This window comes from Bidens hawaiensis, unplaced genomic scaffold (genome assembly GCF_021521415.1).
Source record: "Bidens hawaiensis isolate Kalapana, Puna unplaced genomic scaffold, B.hawaiensis_p1.1 tig00000599_1, whole genome shotgun sequence".
NCBI lineage: Eukaryota > Viridiplantae > Streptophyta > Magnoliopsida > Asterales > Asteraceae > Bidens > Bidens hawaiensis.
The window spans coordinates 1,972,610-1,992,834 of record NW_027491036.1 but is presented as its reverse complement, the minus strand read 5'-3'; the positions used below and the strand labels follow the sequence as shown (position 1 = coordinate 1,992,834).

At 32.0% G+C, this 20,225-nt stretch overlaps 1 protein-coding gene across 1 annotated transcript; it reads right to left on the bottom strand.

Moving 5' to 3' along the window:
• Positions 1 to 13,366: 13,366 nt before the first annotated feature.
• On the bottom strand, positions 13,367 to 19,134 carry LOC143636599 (NAC domain-containing protein 104-like). The gene is made up of 3 exons (XM_077104163.1): positions 18,851 to 19,134; positions 18,222 to 18,505; positions 13,367 to 13,525 (listed from the first exon to the last, which is right to left on the bottom strand). The coding sequence occupies exons 1-3, from the start codon at positions 19,008 to 19,010 to the stop codon at positions 13,367 to 13,369; spliced, it is 603 nt and encodes a 200-aa protein (XP_076960278.1). The 5' UTR covers positions 19,011 to 19,134.
• Positions 19,135 to 20,225: the final 1,091 nt, after the last annotated feature.

Here is a 20,225-nt window from a genome sequence, read left to right as displayed (position 1 = left end):
CGAATACATTGACCACATACTCCTTGTGATATGATACCCTACTTGCTCTAACTATTTAGAATAATTAGGTTTTTGATTGACTCAAACGACGGTCATCAATAAACAGTTAAACCATAGCACATACACAAACAATCAAACATAAAGACAGGGCTAAACCGTTGCCATGCGAATTGGCATTGGTTACCAAAAATGAGGTGTTGGTGAAACCATTGTCAATGCGTCGGACGATGGCAACTACGACGGTCGCATGATCTGTTAGGGCGGATAATTTCGACACTGAGGATATGTTATTCTTGACGACAGATCTGGATCAATTATCCTACTAAAGGGCTCCGGAGCTGTGATAGGATCAAGGATCCTCAGCAGTTGGTATTATTAACGATTGTCTCATGTGTGTAGGTTATTATTTAATGAATGCAACGGCTCTAACACTCAGTCCACCATCAATTTCGCTACTGGACTTCTATAGCACGTGGTCAAAAGGCACGAAGTAAGAGAGTGGAGAAATTGCGGATTAGTAGGAGTTAGTTGTTACTTGTATTTTTCTTTTCTTTATATATCGAGTTTGTGATCAATACTAGGTCATATAGTTACACTCGCACTTACTCAAGCACTAAGTTCTCTATAATCACAAACACATAGCATTATTGTATTCGTTGATCACAACCTCCACCCATTGTAACCTTTTTTGTGATTAATAAAGTGGTGATAGACGATTTGTCATCACCCGGGGTTTTTTTCCTTTGATCTGAACAAGATCAATGGGTTTTTCCTAGCAACAAATCTCGGTGGTCTTCATTATTTCGTTCACATAATCGTTGTTAATATCATAGCACTATACCTCACATTTACAGATTTGGATACATTATCCTTAGCTGATTTTTATCCAAAACATGATCATACTAGACTGAGAATATGTTGGATCTCTCCTAATGCGATTCAAATAAAGCAAGTAAGCAAATAGCAAGTTAGGCATAAACTGATATACACACAAGGATTAAACAGTTGCGATTTTGAATACTAGATAATAGATAAATGTGATACGGATACGCATATGTCCCCAAAAAGGTTAAAAATAAGTAAAAAAGGGGAGTGATTACTCACCTGATCGGATGAACGAAATATAAGTGAAGATGATGAGAGAAAGATAAATCCTTCGGAATATATCGTCAAAGATTCCTATTTAAGTAATATTAATATGAGTAAATTAATAATGAGACAACACGAATAATGAGTTTAGGATTTTGATGTGATTAAGTTAGAATTGGGATTAGAATGATTATTGATTGATTGATTTCAATTATTATTTCAGAGATTAATATTTTTTATTATCATTTATAAGAAACATCACTTTTTATTATTTACATATTCACCTTTAAACTAAAAGTAATATTTAATAAATACTTAAACAATTTTAAAGAATTCAGATGCAAGATATGCTTAAAATAATAATATCTAAATAAATAATTAAATATACAAATTAATTAAAATAATATGATTAATATAACTGGAGATATACTTATACTTATTCGAATAAATAAATTACGGACAAATAGTTAATTATTTGCAAATAAATAAATATAACATGTACTAAACTAAATAAATAAATAATTATAATAATAATGGGTACTTATTTAGATATAATATGTAGTAAGATGTAAATAAAATTTGTTTGAATCTTTTGATAAAAATCTATTTAATAAGTTTATTATATACAATATATATATATAATATAAATATAAGCAAGTTTATAAAAACGTTCAATGACGAGAAACGTGAATTAAAGTGTCGGGTTTTAAATAAAAAGAATAAGGTACACTATTAATAAAATATCCTTATAATACTTATCAATATAAATATATACATATATATATATAAATAAGTATATATATACACGTAACGAAAGCTTTTAACAAAATTTTGGCAAAAGACGTAACTTATTGATGTCGGTTTTCATAGGATATTGTTTATTTTTTAGCTAATTATTAAATCACCCTTTATTAAAATTAATTGTATTAATTAACAAAAAAAACTAATAAAAATAAACCTAAAACACCGGGTGTCCGGGTTCGAACCCGCGACCACCAGGTCCCAACTCACATACACAACCATATGTTCTAACATGAAAATTGAGTTTTAAACGCAAACGAGAAATTATATACAGAAACTGTCAGACGCCCCTAATTGACATAAACCCTAGATCTTACAATCCGCTAATCTGTTCATTGTTTATTAGATTTAGGTTAGGGTTATTGGTTTACATATTATAACGAGCATATAACTATGTTTAATTACCTGCTTAGATGATGAATTGATGGTGTACCAAGACCCGCTACTGACGGCACCAAGAACGAACCAGTATGATCTTTATGGGCCGATATAATACGATTAATGTTAGGTTTATAGTTCGCGACGGCCAGACGAAGGTGCATACTGGATTAATTAGGTTACAATGATTTTTATATAAGGGTTTAAGAATTAGGTTGAATTCGGCCCATGAAAAACACGGGTTCGTTTCGTGATTTGATCCAATTAACCTAATATAAGTGTTGGTTAGGCCGAACAAGATAATATTAACACAATTATAAATTCAAATTTCAAGTAAACTACGAAAATTAAGGTGCAAGTTAACTAAAAAGGGTCTTGGATACCCGAATTGGTTCACGGGTAAGGATATGGGTAGAAGGGCTGGGGATATAATAACAATAATTGCATTTTAGTTCTTATGGTTTAGAGATGGAAACATAAAGAGATAAAAGTTTAGTTGAGGGTAAGTATTGCCATAACTCAAAAGTTATATATATATATACATAATTAAATAAACAATGCTATTATAGTAATTAGTTTACCCTATAAACGCGATATTTTATTTGATAAAATCACCCGATTATGAAAGCGGGTCGGGTTTAATATATGGAAAAACCAAGTTGTTACAGTCTCCCCTTCTTTAGGGAATTTCATCCTGAAATTAGAGAAAACTAAACAACACCATAATTTTATTTTTATTTTTTGTTAGGAAATGAAAATTTTAGATATAATAATTTTTTTATCATAATACAGAGCCTTGGATAGTCAAAGCAATGTTCCAAATAAAAATCGATAAGGACACTTATATATAGGATGTACCAGCGGCGTATCCACCATGTCCTTATCATCTCCACATTTGTACCGTTATGCCAACTATTTCCGATCCTATATTATGACACACAATTGTACACACTATGATTTCCATGCGAGGACTTCGATAATTATATAGGCCTTCATAATTACTTAGGTCGTCGGATGGTCCACATAATATGTCCCATCGTGTGGGTTACAAAACATTTGAAAGGCATGATGATTTTTTTAGGGAAAACAAGAATCTTAATACGTTTTGGTTGTAAATTAGAAGATCGTAGTTGTGTAAAATATTATTAAATATAAATTGAACTCTTGAGTTAATTTAATAAAATATTAAAGTTTCTAAAACGTCTTTTGATAAAAGTTGCAAATCTTGGAAATTTGAAAAGGGAAGGATTCCTTAGGGTTGGGAATGAAACGAGCTGGGATAAATGAGGATAAGAGACAAAACTACGAGTACGGTAAAATGGATTTTATTGTATGAGACTAATCACTTAAAATTAATAAATTATTAGAATTGAAGTTGTTTAAATCCAAAAATCAAATAAAGTATTGTACGATTGAGAAAGATAAAATATGTTTAGATAAAAAAAATGGCAAAAACATCTTCTTTGATAAACTTAGTTATGATTGCTTTGATTTGTTTGATTTAAAATAACTTGATTAATTAGATCTATAAAGTTTGAATAATTGGAGTTGATTGATTTGAAGTATTTTGATTAAGTTGCAAGGTGGGGTTTAATAGAATAAGTTTGGAAAGTTTGAACTTTAAGAATATGATTGAATCGAAAGCACACATGGCGTAGGTGATAAGGGTTTACATCGTTGTAGCAAGTATGGGTAGCAGATGTCTAGGGTTGAGCGAACGACATAGCATGGGTTTTAGAATTAGACGACATAGATCATTGTGGAACGTCTTGTGGTACGAAGCAAGTGGTTACATTGGGTAAAGCAGTATGAGGATTGAATTGAATAGTGATAGTAGCAAGTGAAGCATAACGAGTGAATTTTGAAGTAAAGTTTCTTGTTTGAGACGCTATGATTTTGTTGATATTGATTGTTAATTTGATTATTAACATGTAGTTGATGTTTAGACTTGTGTTTGTTATTGTTGCTATTATGAGAAAGAATATGGGTAAATGAATCAAAATTGCCAACAATTAGTTTAATGAACAAGATTTAGTTGATTGTATTTATGTTTTAGAAATTAGCTGATATTTTAGAGATCGCACGAGCTATCTCCTTGACTAACATGTGGCCATGAGGCGGTTATAGAAAAATAAATGATTGATGTGGTTTAAAGTTGAGAAAACATTCTATGATTAATAAAGATTTGATTTGATGAGAAGATTGGATAGTTGTGTAGATTTCATATGAGTTATTGTGTAAAACGAAACTAAAATATGTTATGCTGATGTTTATTTATAACTTAAGGATAAGTTAGAATCTAAATCGATAATCGATGAGTTGATTTGATGAGATAAAACTTTTATCTAAGTTTAATATGTTTTTAACAAATTAGAGTTTGAGGTTGAATGATTAAAATATGTTTAATAGTTTATGTATATGACATCATGAGTATTAAATTGTGCTATATTATTTAAATCACTTGAGGTATTGATATTATAATAACGTGATAAGATGAATAGGTGAAAACCGATAGAGTGTAAATTGTTTTGATTGGCTTGTGATAACCGGGTCTTAATGAATAAAGAATTTGTATCCGATCAGTAGAATAAAAATGTTTTGAGTATATGAATAGATCGAATCAATAAATTTTGATTCAGAAATGATCTAGTAAGTAACTAACTGAGTAACTGAATAATATGATAATAGAATAATTAAATAATTAAATCAAATTATAAATTGTTTCGTAAAATCAAACAAACAAACAAATAAATAAATAATGAATGTTCTTCGATGTGTTGGGTTTCCCATGAGCTTTCCATGGCATTTTGTTTCCCCAACTTATTAGCATACCAAAATCAAAACAAATGTGTTAGTTGGCCTCCCATGAGCATTACATGGCAATTTGAATGGCCCAACTTAATTAACGAATCAACGAATCAATTGAGTTTGTCAACCCATGAGCGTTACATGGCGATTTGACCGACAAAACGAATAAACGAACTCAAGCATAAGTAGTTGAAACATCTCGTGTATCACCACGGATGATAATGTTCCAACAAAATATAGCAAATGTAACAAATTGTGCAAATGTACAGTTGGCGTGTCCATGGTGTCCCATGGGTTTTACACCCGACTAGACATTTTAAAAATATTAAAACATAATAAAAGGTGTAACCGTTTGGCCGATTACGTTAAACGCTTAAAGCGTCGGTCGCATGACAATTTCCACTATGGCGGGGAATCTTGTCACACTCCCTAGTTTTAAGTGAAAACGAGATAAAACAAAGCTAGGAAATTCGCAAGGAAATTTCCGGCAATAAAAGGCAATCTAATAAAATTTAATATAAAAATTTTAAGATCATAGCCTCGAAGTTATAAAAATATATTGAGAATGAAACATAGTCTCGGAGTAATAAAATATTTTGAGAGTGAAGCATAGCTTCGGAGTTGTGTGTGTGTGCATGACAAATAAAATAAACAATTAATTAAACAGTGAAATAAGTACCTAATCTAGCAAGGCAAATACGTAAGCTGTAAACAATCAATAGAACACATCAGGTAAACAAATAAGGACGTATGGGGCTCCTAAGCATGTTACTAAGGCACCACTAATGACCTATCTTAAACATTCGGCTCTGATACCAATCTGTCAAACCCCAACCTACGACGGAAATGTCGGGGCGTGAGCAAATTGTCACAGCTCTCAAGGTTACTATCATGCAACATTATAAGTTTCAATATCTATTTAATAATTCCAAATAAAACAATTGCAGTTAAGTACATCAAGTATAACGAAATTACAACAATGATTAATTAAGTTTGTATCCTATAAAGCATCTCTACGTGATCTTCATCTTGTTAAACAACCAAGCTGTTAACCTGCAAATGCGTATAAAATATATTTTTGTCAACAACACATGTTGAGTTAGTAAAACACCAGTTTAAGACAAACAGTAATAGTATATATAATATATAAAGAAAGATGCAAATTGTTCATGTAAGATAAACAGTTAAACCATAGCACATACACAAACAATCAAACAAAAAGAAAGGGCTAAACCGTTGTCATGCGAATTGGCATTGGTTACCAAAAATGAGGTGTCGGTGAAACCATTGTCAATGCGTCGGAAGATGGAAACTACGACGGACGTATGATCATACTAGACTGAGAATATGTTGGACCTCTCCGAATGACGTTCAAATAAAGCAAGTAAGCAAATAGCAAGTTAGGTATAAACTGATATACACACAAGGATTAAACAGTTGCGATTTTGAATACTAGATAATAGATAAGTGTGATACGATACGCATATGTCCCCAAAAAGGTTAAAACTAAGTAAAAAGGGGAGTGATTACTCACCTGATCGGATGAACGAAATATAAGTGAAGATTATGAGAGAAAGATAAATCCTTCGGGATATATCGTCAAAGATTCCTATTTAAGTAATATTTATATGAATAAATTAATAATGAGACAACACGAATAATGAGTTTAGGATTTCGATGTGATTAAGTTAGAATTGGGATTAGAATGATTATTGATTGGTCGATTGATTCCAATTATTATTTCAAAGATTAATATTTTTTATTCATTTATAAGAAACATCACTTTTTATTTATTTACATGTTCACCTTTAAACTAAAAGTAATATTTAATAAATACTTAAACAATTTTAAAGAATTAAGATGTAAGATATGCTTAAAATAATAATATCTAAATAAATAATTAAATATACAAATTAATTAAAATAATATGATTAATATAACTGGAGATATACTTATACTTATTCGAATAAATAAAATACGAACAAATAGTCAATTATTTGTAAATAAATAAATATAACATGTATTAAAATAAATAAATAATCATAATAATAATGGGTACTTATTTAGATATAATATGTAGTAAGATGTAATTAAAATTTGTTTGAATCTTTTAATAAAAATATATTTAATAAGTTTATTAGATACAATATATATATATATATATAATATAAATATGCAAATTTATAAAGACGTTCAATGACGAGAAACGTGAATTAATGTGTCGGGTTTAAAATAAAAAGAATAAGGTACACTATTAATAAAATATCCTTATAATACTTATAAATATAAATATATATACATATATATAAATAAGTATATATATACACGTAACGAAAGCTTTTAACGAAATTTTGGCAAAAGACGTAACCTAATGATGTCGTTTTCATAGGATATTGTTTATTTATAGCTAATTATTAAATCATCCTTTATTAAAATTAATTGTATTAATTAACAAAAAAACTAATAAAAATAAACCTAAAACACCGGATGGCCGGGTTCGAACCCGCGACCACCAAGTCCCAACTCACATACACAACCATCTGTTCTAACATGAAAATTGAGTTTTAAATGCAAACGAGAAATTATATACAAAAACTGTCAGACGCCCCTACTTGACATAAACCCTAGATCTTACAATCCGCTAATATGTTCATTGTTTGTTAGATTTAGGTTAGGGTTATTGGTTTACAGATTATAACGAGCATATAATTATATTTAATTACCTGCTTAGATGATGGATTGATGGTGTACCAAGACCCGCTACTGACGGCACCAAGAACGAACCAGTATGATCTTTATAGGCTGATATAATACGATTAATGTTAGGGTTATAGTTCGCGACGGCCAGACGAAGGTGCAAACTGGATTAATTAGGTTATAACGATTGTTATATAAGGGTTTAAGAATTAGGTTGAATTCGGCCCATGAAAAAACGGGTTCGTTTCGCAATTTGATCCAATTAACCTAATATAAGTGTTGGTTAGGCCGAACAAGATAATATTAACACAATTATAAATTCAAATTTCAAGTAAACTACGAAAATTAAGGTGCAAGTTAATTAAAATGGGTCTTGGATACCCGAATTGGTTCACGGGTAAGGATATGGGTAGAAAGGTTGGGGATATAACAATAATTGCATTTTAGTTCTTATAGTTTAGAGATGGAAACATAAAGAGATAAAAGTTTAGCTTAGGGTAAGTTTTGCCATAACTCCAAAGTTATATATATATATATGTACATAATTAAATAAACAATACTATTATAGTAATTAGTTTACCCGATAAACACAATATTTTATTTGATAAAATCACCCGATCATGAAAGCGGGTCGGGTATACTATATGGAAAAACTTAGTTGTTACATCCGACAAGTGTTTTCTACATGAGGCAGACTAACTAGGGTGGGGCAGAGTGTGAAATGTAAAAAATGTGGAGAATATGGACACAACATCAGGACTTGCAAGCCAGCACCAGTTGAACAAATCCGGTCTTCTCAAGGAGCTCCCCAACCAAGTCAACCCTAATTAGACAACAAGGTGAGCTGTTATGGATGTCTTTGCTTTGTGGTAGACAGTTTGATAACAATTATGGTGTGTTTGAGACTTTTAAAACTTGTAGCATGTTTTCTAGGTTTGTGCTATGATGGTTTGTGTTTGAGACTTTTTAACTTGAATGTTTGACAAATGGTGTGTATGGTATTTTAATTGTGATGGTTTGAAAAATGTTTTTAACTCAAAAGAAAGTTGAATTAAAGTTACACATTACACTACAATTAAAATGCAAACAATACTAGAAATCAAGTACAATGCTACTTCCAATGACAATCATCATTTGACCAGTCAGAGTCCCACACGGGGTCGGCTTCATATGGATCATGATAGTAATATTCCTCTGTCTCAATAGTATAATCGTAAGCTGCTTTCAAAACTTCAGGGTCATAATCATCACCCGACTCCATTTCATGTTCTTCATTTGGTATAAGTAATTCATCTTCTTGCACCAAATAAGCCAGCACATCATCGTATTCCAATTGACCCTTTCCCTTATCTTCCAATTGACTTGATTCATTGTCAAACTGTCCTGCATCTTTCTCCAACTCATGTTTTCCCAAATGTACTTCATCATTCTCAATTTCATCATGGCTGCAACATGACTTCTAATGTGCAACAGAAATCATGTAAATAGATGAAACAACAAACTCTAAACATTTAACATAAACTAGAATTACAAGTACAAAGATTACATTATCCCATACTACAAATAAAATCTAAACAAGTATTCAATAAACACAAACATATACAAAGAACAACAACCAACTAAGTCCTAACAACATCTTCAAGCTTGCTACTTCTCTGGTTTTCATTCTTGCAAACTCATCTTTCTTGTTCATCATTTTCACCATTGCTTGAATTACCTTTTCACAGCTGGGGCATGTGGGATCATATTCCCATTTTATCCATCCACAACTCCCCTTATGTAATGAACTTAACATATCAACAAAGAAACAACCTAAACAACTACAAGATGAATATCACATAAACATACAATTAGCCTTAAAATTGACCTTAACCTAATTAACTTAAGTTCTTAAATAACATAATCAAGATCGATTAATACACAAGAACCCTAATTCATGACTAATTAAACACTTACATAACACAAGAATTGTCGACCCGGGTTTGCTTCGGTCCTTGAGATCCGGTAACAAGTCCATGCACCACATGAGCATTGCACATCAGATCGATCGACCGCCTGTGGCTTGGAATGTGACCCGGAGGAGTATTAAATTGAATTGAGAAAACAGAGACGAAGAGATGAAGAAGTTAATGAAGAAGTTACCACCAACGATGAATCAGCGTCGGTGGTGTTATAACCTTGATATGAGGGTAACAACTCAACTTCATCAATTTTTAACGGGTCAACGCACGTTTCACTAACGGTAGGGGGCATGCTGAGCTCGCCGGAAAAGTAGAATGGTTCAATAGGCGCAATTTAAGAATCAGTGGTACAACCTGCTCCCGCCCATATTACACGGGGAGGCAAATCATAATTTTCTTTTTTAAAATGAACAAATATAAATTCATTTGTAATCAATTGTAACGATTCCGGCAAAATCAGGTATACCCTAACCGGTATATACTATTTATGTGTTATTTAATAATGAATATATGAATTATAATGCGTTTATACGAGTAGGTATGATTCACAGTACGGATTATACTCGATTATACAGTTAATAGTATTGGAAATACGATTAACCGATTAACGGTTATTGAAGCCCGAACGAATCGAGGATTACATTATAGACGAGATATATGATATTTAGTGATGTTTGCGAAGTATTAAAGCTTCGGGATAAGTGAATTAAAGCACAGAAAAAGAATTTTCGATTTAATGGTACGTCGGTACGTTAAACTAAACCTTTAATACCAAACCGAGCAAGAGACGATCGATTAAGCCGAAAAAGATACGCAATTATTAATAATATGATGTTTTAAGTTAATAAATGTCATGGTTTAAGTTTTTAAAGTTTTTAAATTGGTTTTATATAAATTTCATTTTTAAGCCGAAAACGACCGTTTTAGCCTCGTTTTAAGCCGAATTAAACATTTAACCGAAAAACGAACTGAACCAGATTATCTAAAACATTATCCGGATTTCCAAAATCCAAATGTGTGGCTAGAAATGGAAAGGTGGGCCCCACCCCACCTCCCCTTGATTCCGATCGGCATAGGGGTATAACCCCATTGCCTTGTTATTTTTTTTTTGTAAACAACATAGCAAGATCTTCCTTCTCTCTCAACATTATGAACTAAAAACTCGGAATTGTAGCGAGAAAAGCAAGGTAAAAACCGAGTTATTCACGTTTTCATCTCTTTTTCTCGAGTTTATTTGCAAGGAAATGAGGTTTCAAAGATGAAAACCGATTCTTGCATGATCAAGTGATGTATACGGGTTATACAAGGGATCTTGATCCAAGATAAGGAGTAAACGAACCAAAAACGAATTTTTACGGTTTAAATCTTTGTTTTTAAATCATAACCGAAACCATGAAAGAAATGGCTTGATTGTGGGTGTAACTTGCTTGGTGTGGTGTTATTGTGCTTGTAGGTGTTGTATCTAGTTGTTAACAAAGGCTAGAAAGCAAGATCCTTGCGATTTGAAGCCAAAAACACAAGGTAGTTCGGTTTTTATATGTTGTATGTGTTTTGGACAGATTGTGGTACCTTTAGAGTTAGGCTACGAAATTTCACAGAGATGATCTACACATGAAAATATGAGATCTGTGAAAATTTGGTAATTTTTGGACAAAGGATGAATATTTGGTGAATTTAATGCTCGGTTTTGACTAAAAATGGTGAAAAATACTTAAATATCATGATAAATTCTGGAAAATTCCAGATAAGCTTTCTATAACATGTAAAAGTCACACACAAAATTTTAGGTCAGTTGGAGAAGTCTAAGTAGGCTTTTCGGTTAAACGAGTTCTAGGGTTTTCTAGCTCGGTTTTAGTGAAGATGGCATGTAAAAAGAGATTTTGGTTCTGGAAAAATTACAGGGGACTATGGGGATGGCAGGGGTCATCCAGGAAAAATTTGGGATTTTTCTAAGGTCGTTTGGTATTTACGACATATTTAATGTTTAAATGGTGTTTAAAAATAGATAAATAAATTTTAAATATAAAAATTAATTCTGGAAATATTTTTATAAAATTCTCCACTGTCAAAAAGTGATTTGTGCAAAATTTCAAGATCCGAGATTAAAAGGATAATTATTTGTGCTAAAAAGAAAATAAAAACAAATTTTTAAAGTTTAAAACGCGTAAACCAGTAAAGTTCGCCTAAACGAGCTGACTGGTGTACAAAAACCCTAAAAATGAACTATTTTCATATAATTGAGTTAAACAAGTAAAAATAAATCATCCGAAAATAATTCGGATGATTTGGGTAATTTTATCCGATTTAACAGTTTCCGGTACACTAAAGACGGAAACGGGTCCCGCGGCCAATAGGGGCGTCTAAACCGAGCTCTAATTTCACAACTTTAATTAAATTGTCATTCAACAACTATTTTCGGATCGTGTGTGACCAAACTCATTTTTGAAACGTAAAAACGGATAACCGTGCTAGGCACGCAAAACGGGGAAAACGAACTAATAGTAATTTTAACTATTGAACTCTAAATGATATCACAATCTGAGTCCGGAGAAGTGGTTCTGGGTTAACATTGCCCCCGGAACGGGTACAGTACTGGGTTAACAGTGTCCCCAGATGTACCGGTTAACACGGTTAAAGTTATATTAATAGTGATTGTATAGTAACGAACTTAGGGATCGTATTACAGATCCGGATTAGTAGCTGCGTACTGTGTCACCTACTTGCTTGCGAAAGGTGAGTTTCACGAGCCCCTTTTTCTGAATTGTTTTTAAATATTTTCCCGGGGCGGAAAGCATGTTACTATTAAAATGTTTAAGTACATACTGAACGCATGGATTTGCGTGAATTTATATATATTTTATTGTACGGGAATCGTACGGAAATGTTCTAAGATGGTAATTGTCTGAGTTGCTAACATTGTAAGGCCCCGTAACACGAGTGATTAGCTAAAAGCCGGTAGAGTGTGAATAGTACTATTGGTCTGACAAACCCAACTGGTCCGGCATGGATTTGCTGATGTTTCCCAGCCAGTTGCACATGTCTATTTTGTTGTTATATATTTTTGCTATGTAATGTTAGGCATAGCGGTTTGGGGCAGGTCCGTGGGCGGAGTATGCCACGGGGTTGTATGTGGAGAGTCAGAGGTTTCACTTGTGGGCTCAGCACAATTACATCGCTAATATATGATCATTATAATGATTTGTCACTGTTTATTTAAATTAGTGAAACTCACCAACTATTCGTAGTTGACCCGTTTTCTTTACATGCTTTCTAGGTACACCCAAACTGGAATAATTGCTACATGCTTGACGATGCGTGCTTTTTGTGGAAGCTTAATGATCTTTTTGTATTAAATATAACATGTACTGTAGGTAAAACTTATGTGTTAACGTCTAGACGGTAACTAAACTCGGAACAATGTAATATAGTGTAATTAATGTAGTGGTGTTTTCTTTATAAGCAATGCTGTTGATATCAGACGTGTCTGTTGCATCCCGTTTACGTTTCCGCTGCGGTTACGGGGTGTTACATCAATATTACAACAAAAGGTCACCATATTAATAATAATAATATTCCAAACATATATATATATATATATATATATATATATATATATATATATATATTCATTTTTAACTAGGATAAGAAGCATCGTCAAAATCCTCATTAATCGACATGTAGAATTCATCCAAGCATGAAAGCTCCACACCATCTTTATTGTCATCATTGTAGTTTTCGTTATTGTCGTAGTTATGCTCGTAGACACGACATATCACCCGCTTACTATAATCCTAGAAAAAATACGAACCATATTAAAATTAACTATTAAAATAAAGTGATGGATGAAATACATGAAGGAAATACAAATCAAATAATATATATATGTGTGTGTGTGGGAAGGTTAACGTACAAATGAAATTAACGTGCTAAACGTGAGAATCAAGTAGAGTAATTATCTAACTACATCGTAGAGTAATTATCATAGAGTAATTACATAATTACTCTACTTGTATATATAATTACTCTACTTTATTTTTCACATTTAGTACGTTAATTTCATTTGTATTTGATCCAAACCATATATATATATATATATGTGTGTGTGTGGGTGTGTGTTTACACACTGATAATTATATTTTTTTGTCTTTTATATTTCTTTTAAATATTTGTGGTATGAATTATTTTTGATTTAGAGTTACATCAAACAATTTTTGTGTAAAAATTGTAAATAACTTTCTCTTTAGCGTAGTCGATTGTTCCCTAAATACAAACACCCTTTTCACTTTGAGTGTGTTAATACGTGACATTTACGCGCCAGCGCAACGCCTTATAGTTAATGTCAGTAAAAACTAAAATGGGGAAAGAAAGTTCGTTTTAGAAGTGTTGAAGATTCAAAGAGGACTTTACCTACTTTGTGAATTGTGAATGATCCATGAAATTAGTTAATGACTGTAAGCTCAATATTTTTCGGTTTGGGTCGGTTGGTCAGACTATTTTGAAAACTAAAAACCTAGCATTTTTCATGTTCAAAAGTCTAAGCAACGGTTCAATGCCTTCAACTATGTAAATAAATTTGGCTCCTAGCTTTATAATAATGTTTGGACAGTGTTTTTATCTGGTTTCATAGATTTTTTATTTGTAAAAGTATTTTTAGATGAAGAGCAAAAATTCAAAGGTTAATAAAATCGTTATATTATTAATAACTACGTCCGTAAAAACCTGAAAATTAACAAATTAAAAAATATTAAAAATAAATTTGAGCATTCAACTAAAAGAAAATTAAGCTGAGTTAAAAATTAGTAAGTACAAACAAAATGATAAATAAGTAAAGTATCGGATTAAATTATATTTAGAAAATTTGTATAGTATTTAAATCAATTTAAAATCTGATTTAGAAAGAAAACATTAATTTAGTATCACTTTGGTAAAATGGTAAGGTAGTTTTGTTGTAGAATAGTATTTATATGGGTTCAATCTATAGAATGCAACACTTAGGCAAAGTGTAGTGGGCGATATGACGCGATTTTGGGCGCAAACACCGTCCACCAAGTGATTTTTGGGGCGAGAAGGCGGGGGAGGGGGGGAGGGATATTAGTCGTCTGCTTCACTTTGATTATATTATTTATTATAACTGATTGTGTGTGGTATATATATATATATATATATATATATATATATATATATATTGGGCTACAACATCATTACACCCTAAAAACAAAAACTCACTCTTTACTCACTGAGCGTCACATGACGCAAAACGTCCTATTTTATAGCCCCTCCACTACACATAGCCTTAATTAGTTGTTAAAAGGAAAAAAAAAATGTGTTGTTATACATACCCTCATTTCCCTCATTTTTTACTGAACATATCTCTCCCTCAAGTTTTACATTAATATGATCCAAACTTTATTGTTTTTTTTTTGTTATTTTGTTATCTTTTATTATTGTTATTCTTAAAACTCATTTTTTAATATTTATTTAAATAAGAATCTTTTATTTAAAATAAACCGTTCTTATTATTTAAAATAAAAATAATTTCTTTTTTCTATAATTAATTTATCTTTTAGAGTGTATTTTTTCAAATAGTTTTTATTTATAGTTTACATTTCTTAAAAACAAATTTCTTATTTTTTGTTAATTAAAAATAAAAAATCAATACTGTATTCACGTAATAAACTACACAAATTTTATGAATTGAAAATAAAATATATAATGTTATGAGATGATTAATATTTTAAAATAGAAATAGTGTTAGAGGGGACGTAATACGTCAAATAAAATTGTTAAAATAATTGAAAGTTCATGTGAAAGTGTATAACAAGTAAGGGAGATGGATACGCTTATCCTCAGCCAAATAAAAATTAGAAAGAAAGAACATACTTTTTCAAAAAAGATATTAAAAAAATCATGATGTAACATCTGAACTCTTGATCTTATTTAGAGTGTATGCTAAAAGAAAGGTAGACAAACCACCATACCAAATATCACCTTTGGCCTTTTGTTATATAACATGTTACTGTAATTCGCTTGTATGGTAGGAGGCAGTGTTGCAAAAATCCTGACTAGTCAACGATTAATCCTCGATTAATCGCTAGTCCTCACTTCACTGATTAATTTTGAGCTAGTCGGCCAATTAATCGGTCAATGGTCAAATGCGGCCAAAATCGGCGGTTTCCGGTCAAATCCGGCCAAAATCGGCGGTTTCCGGCAAGATTCCGACCAAAATCAGCGGTTTTCGGCAAGATTCCGACCAAAACCAGTGGTTCCGCGTGAGACTTTAACAAAAACTAGCGGATTCAAGCGAGATTCCAGCCAAAATATGTTTTGTGTATGTATAAAACTGGAAATTACATATAAAAATATGTGCGTGTATGCATAAAACTGAAAACTATGCATTAAAGTCCGATCCAATTAATCCCGATTAATCTCGACTAATCCCGATTAATCGCTAGTCCCCACCCCACCGCCCGACTAGCGTCTAGCGATTTTTGCAACACTGATAGGTGGTGCTAAACATTTTTGGGTTGTTCGGATTAAATCACATATATAATAAAAATAAAAAATAAAAAATTAGTGGGCACACGAGATGAACTTATTTGTTTGATCATTATTCAAATGCCTAGTATTTTTGTAATGCACTGGCACATGCTTATACAGTGCCAATCCAAGGGCTGTGTGGTCCATGCTAGAGATGTTCAAAACGGTTTGGGACTAGGAACCGGAACCGGTTCCTAACCGGTTCCTATATTCAAAACCACCTTTTAAACCGGTTCCAGGCTCGAACCGGTTAGGGAACCGAACCGGTTCTCCCACCCTCGGACCCCTAACCTATCTAACCGGTTCTTACCGGTTCCTAACCCGGTTCCTGTACCGTAACCGGTCAAAAAACGGCTATTTTTGACCCCAACGGTCAAAAAACGGCCAAAAAAAAACGGTTAGGAACCGGTTCCGGTTCGGTTCCGGTTCCTACCCGCCCCCACTCAGAAATGCAAGAACCGGTCACGGATCATCGGGTTGAATCAGATAGGGTCCGGTTCCTACAAAAAACGGGTAGGAACCGGTTCGGGTCCACCGGTTCGGTTCCAGGAACCGGTTTTGTTGATCATCTCTAGTCCGTGCTAGCGCACAGAGCCCAAAAACGTTTAGTACCTATTAAGAAAACCTTGTGTCCTATTATATTAAATAAAAACAAAAATGTAAACGAAAGGGTATGTTTTTATAGTTCAGATGGCTGGCTGACTCGAGTGTTTTGTTCTTGAATTTCGTATTCAATTCATGCAAGTTCGATTGTAAGTAATAACCTTTTTTTTTCGATAACTGGACATACTATTAATTTGTAATGACCAATTAGAAAGCCCATTAGTGTATTAGAGGGGAGAGCCTAAATGCACAAAACCAAATTTCCTTTCTTTCCTATTAGTTTCGGGGCAATTGACCTGTAATTATATATATACTATATTTTATCTCCTGTATTACGGGGTTGTTTTCATTTTTCGTTTATAATATTTTTATATTTTGTTTTTTAATTTTGTTTATTGTAGGGAAGTTAATAACATTTTTAATTTAAGGTTTGATGATGGAAGAGTTTTACAAATAAATGAGATGTTATAACTCTTCTAAAAGTTATTTGCGTTTGGTGAGACACATAATCCGCTTATTTATTTTACTATAAAATTGTTTTTTCAATTACAACTATTTTTTTTAAATTTCATATTAATTTTTTGTATATCCTTATTTTATATGATTTTCATATCAAATATTTGGGGAGATTAATTTTTAATATAATGAGATGTTATAACCCGTTTAAGGATTATCTGGGTTTGATGAGACTCATACCCGTGAATTCGGGTCAAATGCATTAGAATTCTCTATTTACAAATAAAACAATTTGATGGTTTGAGAAAATATAGAAAGCAACCAGAGAGCTTTTAAAGGTTTCGTTTATATATATTTAAGATATAGTTGAATTCTCTAAACTATTAAAATTATTAAAACCTAACTAAAAAACTGTTAAGAAAACTGAGTTTCAACTAATTTAAAAAATAAAAACACATTCGTCTTTTGACCCAGATAGACTTATTACAATTTAGAAGCCATTTTTAATTTCTTTTGAAAAATAGGCTTACTCATCAGTGTTCAATCAATAATATTTTATTCATAAGTCAGTAAGTGTACTTTCTATAACATGTTGATAATATCTGTGTTTGATCAATTTTTATGAAAGTTTCAACACATGTTCGGTTTTCTTGAAACTTAACCGATATTGTAAAGTGTTAACGATTAATTAGTCTAGTACCTTAATTTATTTGTAATTAATGTTCTAAATAAATATAATAGTTTGTTGTAAAATGTATGAATAGCTTATTATTATCTTAAATCTCTCTACTTATGAGTAATTTAAACACAATGAGTCAATGACCCCATCTAGGGTTTCTGGCCGACCAAATAAATTCATGCATGTTTGAATACACAAATTAATAAACTTACCATCCTCAAGTGATGTCTTCTCTTTGACCTACCATCACTTGTAGAGGCCCCATTGGAGTCAACAAGCCTAAATTCCTCCATTATCCACTTGGTTTTGGTACCTTGAGGAGCTTCACCAATATGGAACACATAATATTTCTTGACACCAATTCTTTTGTTATCACCATTGGAGCTTATGATTCCTTCTTCACCATCCCATGCTTTCCAATACCCGTTTTCGGTCATTCTATTATGTGTTTTCCTGCTGTAATAATAGCATTTTCTGCCTTCCACCATTGCTTTACCTGCAACACAAACAAAAACAAATCGTCAAAGCCGATGTGATTATTTAGGCATCCATTAACAAGATCAACAAGATTTATCTTGGCGTTTTACGGAATTTATTTTGGTTTCCAGCAAGATTGCATGTTTTGGTCTCTAACGAGATTTATGGCAAGTGGCAAATGCAGGTTGGTTTAAGATTACGCAGAGTAATTATTACAAAGTAATTGAGTCAACGAGTTATTATGATATTTTGTTGGTCTAACAGACATTTTGTCGGCATTGACTTATCAAGTTGTCATTTTGGCCATTTTCTTTTAGATATAACAAGTATTATAAATTTTGCAAATTAAATATTTCAAACATACCATCAAGTTCCCAAGGATCATACGTGTAGAGATGAAGATCAGGAATGATATCAGGATGGTAAGACGAGACCGACTCGCGCTGAAGGAAATGAACCACAAGTTCTTCGTCTGTTGGACAAAACCGAAAACCGGGTGGGAGATTAGTGGTGTTGTTGCCCATGTCAAAGAATCACTTTGTTTAACATTTGACAAGTTTGTAAGGATTTTCATGGAAGGTGATGGTTATATAGTGTTTGAAAGAGAAAGTAAACGACTTAAGAGTCGATTTCAATAGTTGAATATGGACAAAATGCTTATATTTTATTATTATTGATTATATCTAAAACGTTTGAAATCAACGTCCATAGTAGTAAGAACTGTGACAACTTTTATTTTCTTTAACGGCCAACAAACAAACAAAGACGCATAATGTAATCCTTTGTAAGGGATGACCTAATGGTAAAAGATCACCCATCAGCTGGCTCAACCTAGACGCATGATGTCACACCCCAACCTAATGCAAACATGTCGGGGCGCGAACTGATTCTTCACAGCTCTCAAGGTACTACCATACAATATTTAAAAGTGGCAATATCTATTAAATTCAATTAAATATTTCAAATAATTCAAATACAAAATCTTGAAATAAAAGCAACAATAAGAATACTAGTTTAAAATAAAGATAAGTCTTGATTAATTCTTCTAGCATAAATCATCCTTAAGTTCTTCACCAATCTTGCAATCAATTCAATCTAAAACCTGCATATGCGTATAAAATAAAAATAGATTTGTCAACACAAGGTTGAGTGAGTAAAACACCAATTAATTCGGTATAATATAATATGAGAAAAATAAGCAAACTGTCCTTATGAGAATCAAGCCAAATGAGCAAATAAATAAGTGGCGGTAAAACCATAGCCATACGAAGTGGCTTTGGCTACTACGACAGTCGTATGATCATACTAAATGTGAATATGAAGGACCTATATGAATGTGTTCAAGTAAACAAATTAACAAGTAGCAAGTTATGCACATAATTAATAGCACACAAGGTTAACAGTTGTTAATGTGAATACTAATAGTACGTAAATATTGTAAGTACGCATATGTCCCCAAAACGTTTGGAAAACAAGTAAAAAGAATGAGAGTGATTGCTCGCCTTATCAAATAAGCGAATGTTTGAATATGATAAGAATAATAATTACTATGCGTTATGCTCACCGAGAATTAGCAAAGACAAATCCTAAGCAAAACTAATAATCGGAGAATACTACAAATTAATAAATGGATTGATAGATATAAATAACGATTTGAGATCGATCGATATTTGTGAGATAATAAATTAATTAAATTTGTTATTTATAATAAAGATTTCTTTTTAGCTGATATTGTAAAT

Excerpts from the sequence above, each read along its gene's own strand:
- LOC143636599 (XM_077104163.1), bottom strand. The coding sequence starts at position 19,010 with ATGGGCAACAACACCACTAATCTCCCACCCGGTTTTCGGTTTTGTCCA. Across the intron at positions 18,506-18,850 it reads TGATCCTTGGGAACTTGATG|GTAAAGCAATGGTGGAAGGC; the intron begins GTATGTTTGAAA and ends TTTGTGTTGCAG. Across the intron at positions 13,526-18,221 it reads GAAGACATCACTTGAGGATG|GATTATAGTAAGCGGGTGAT; the intron begins GTAAGTTTATTA and ends TATTTTTTCTAG.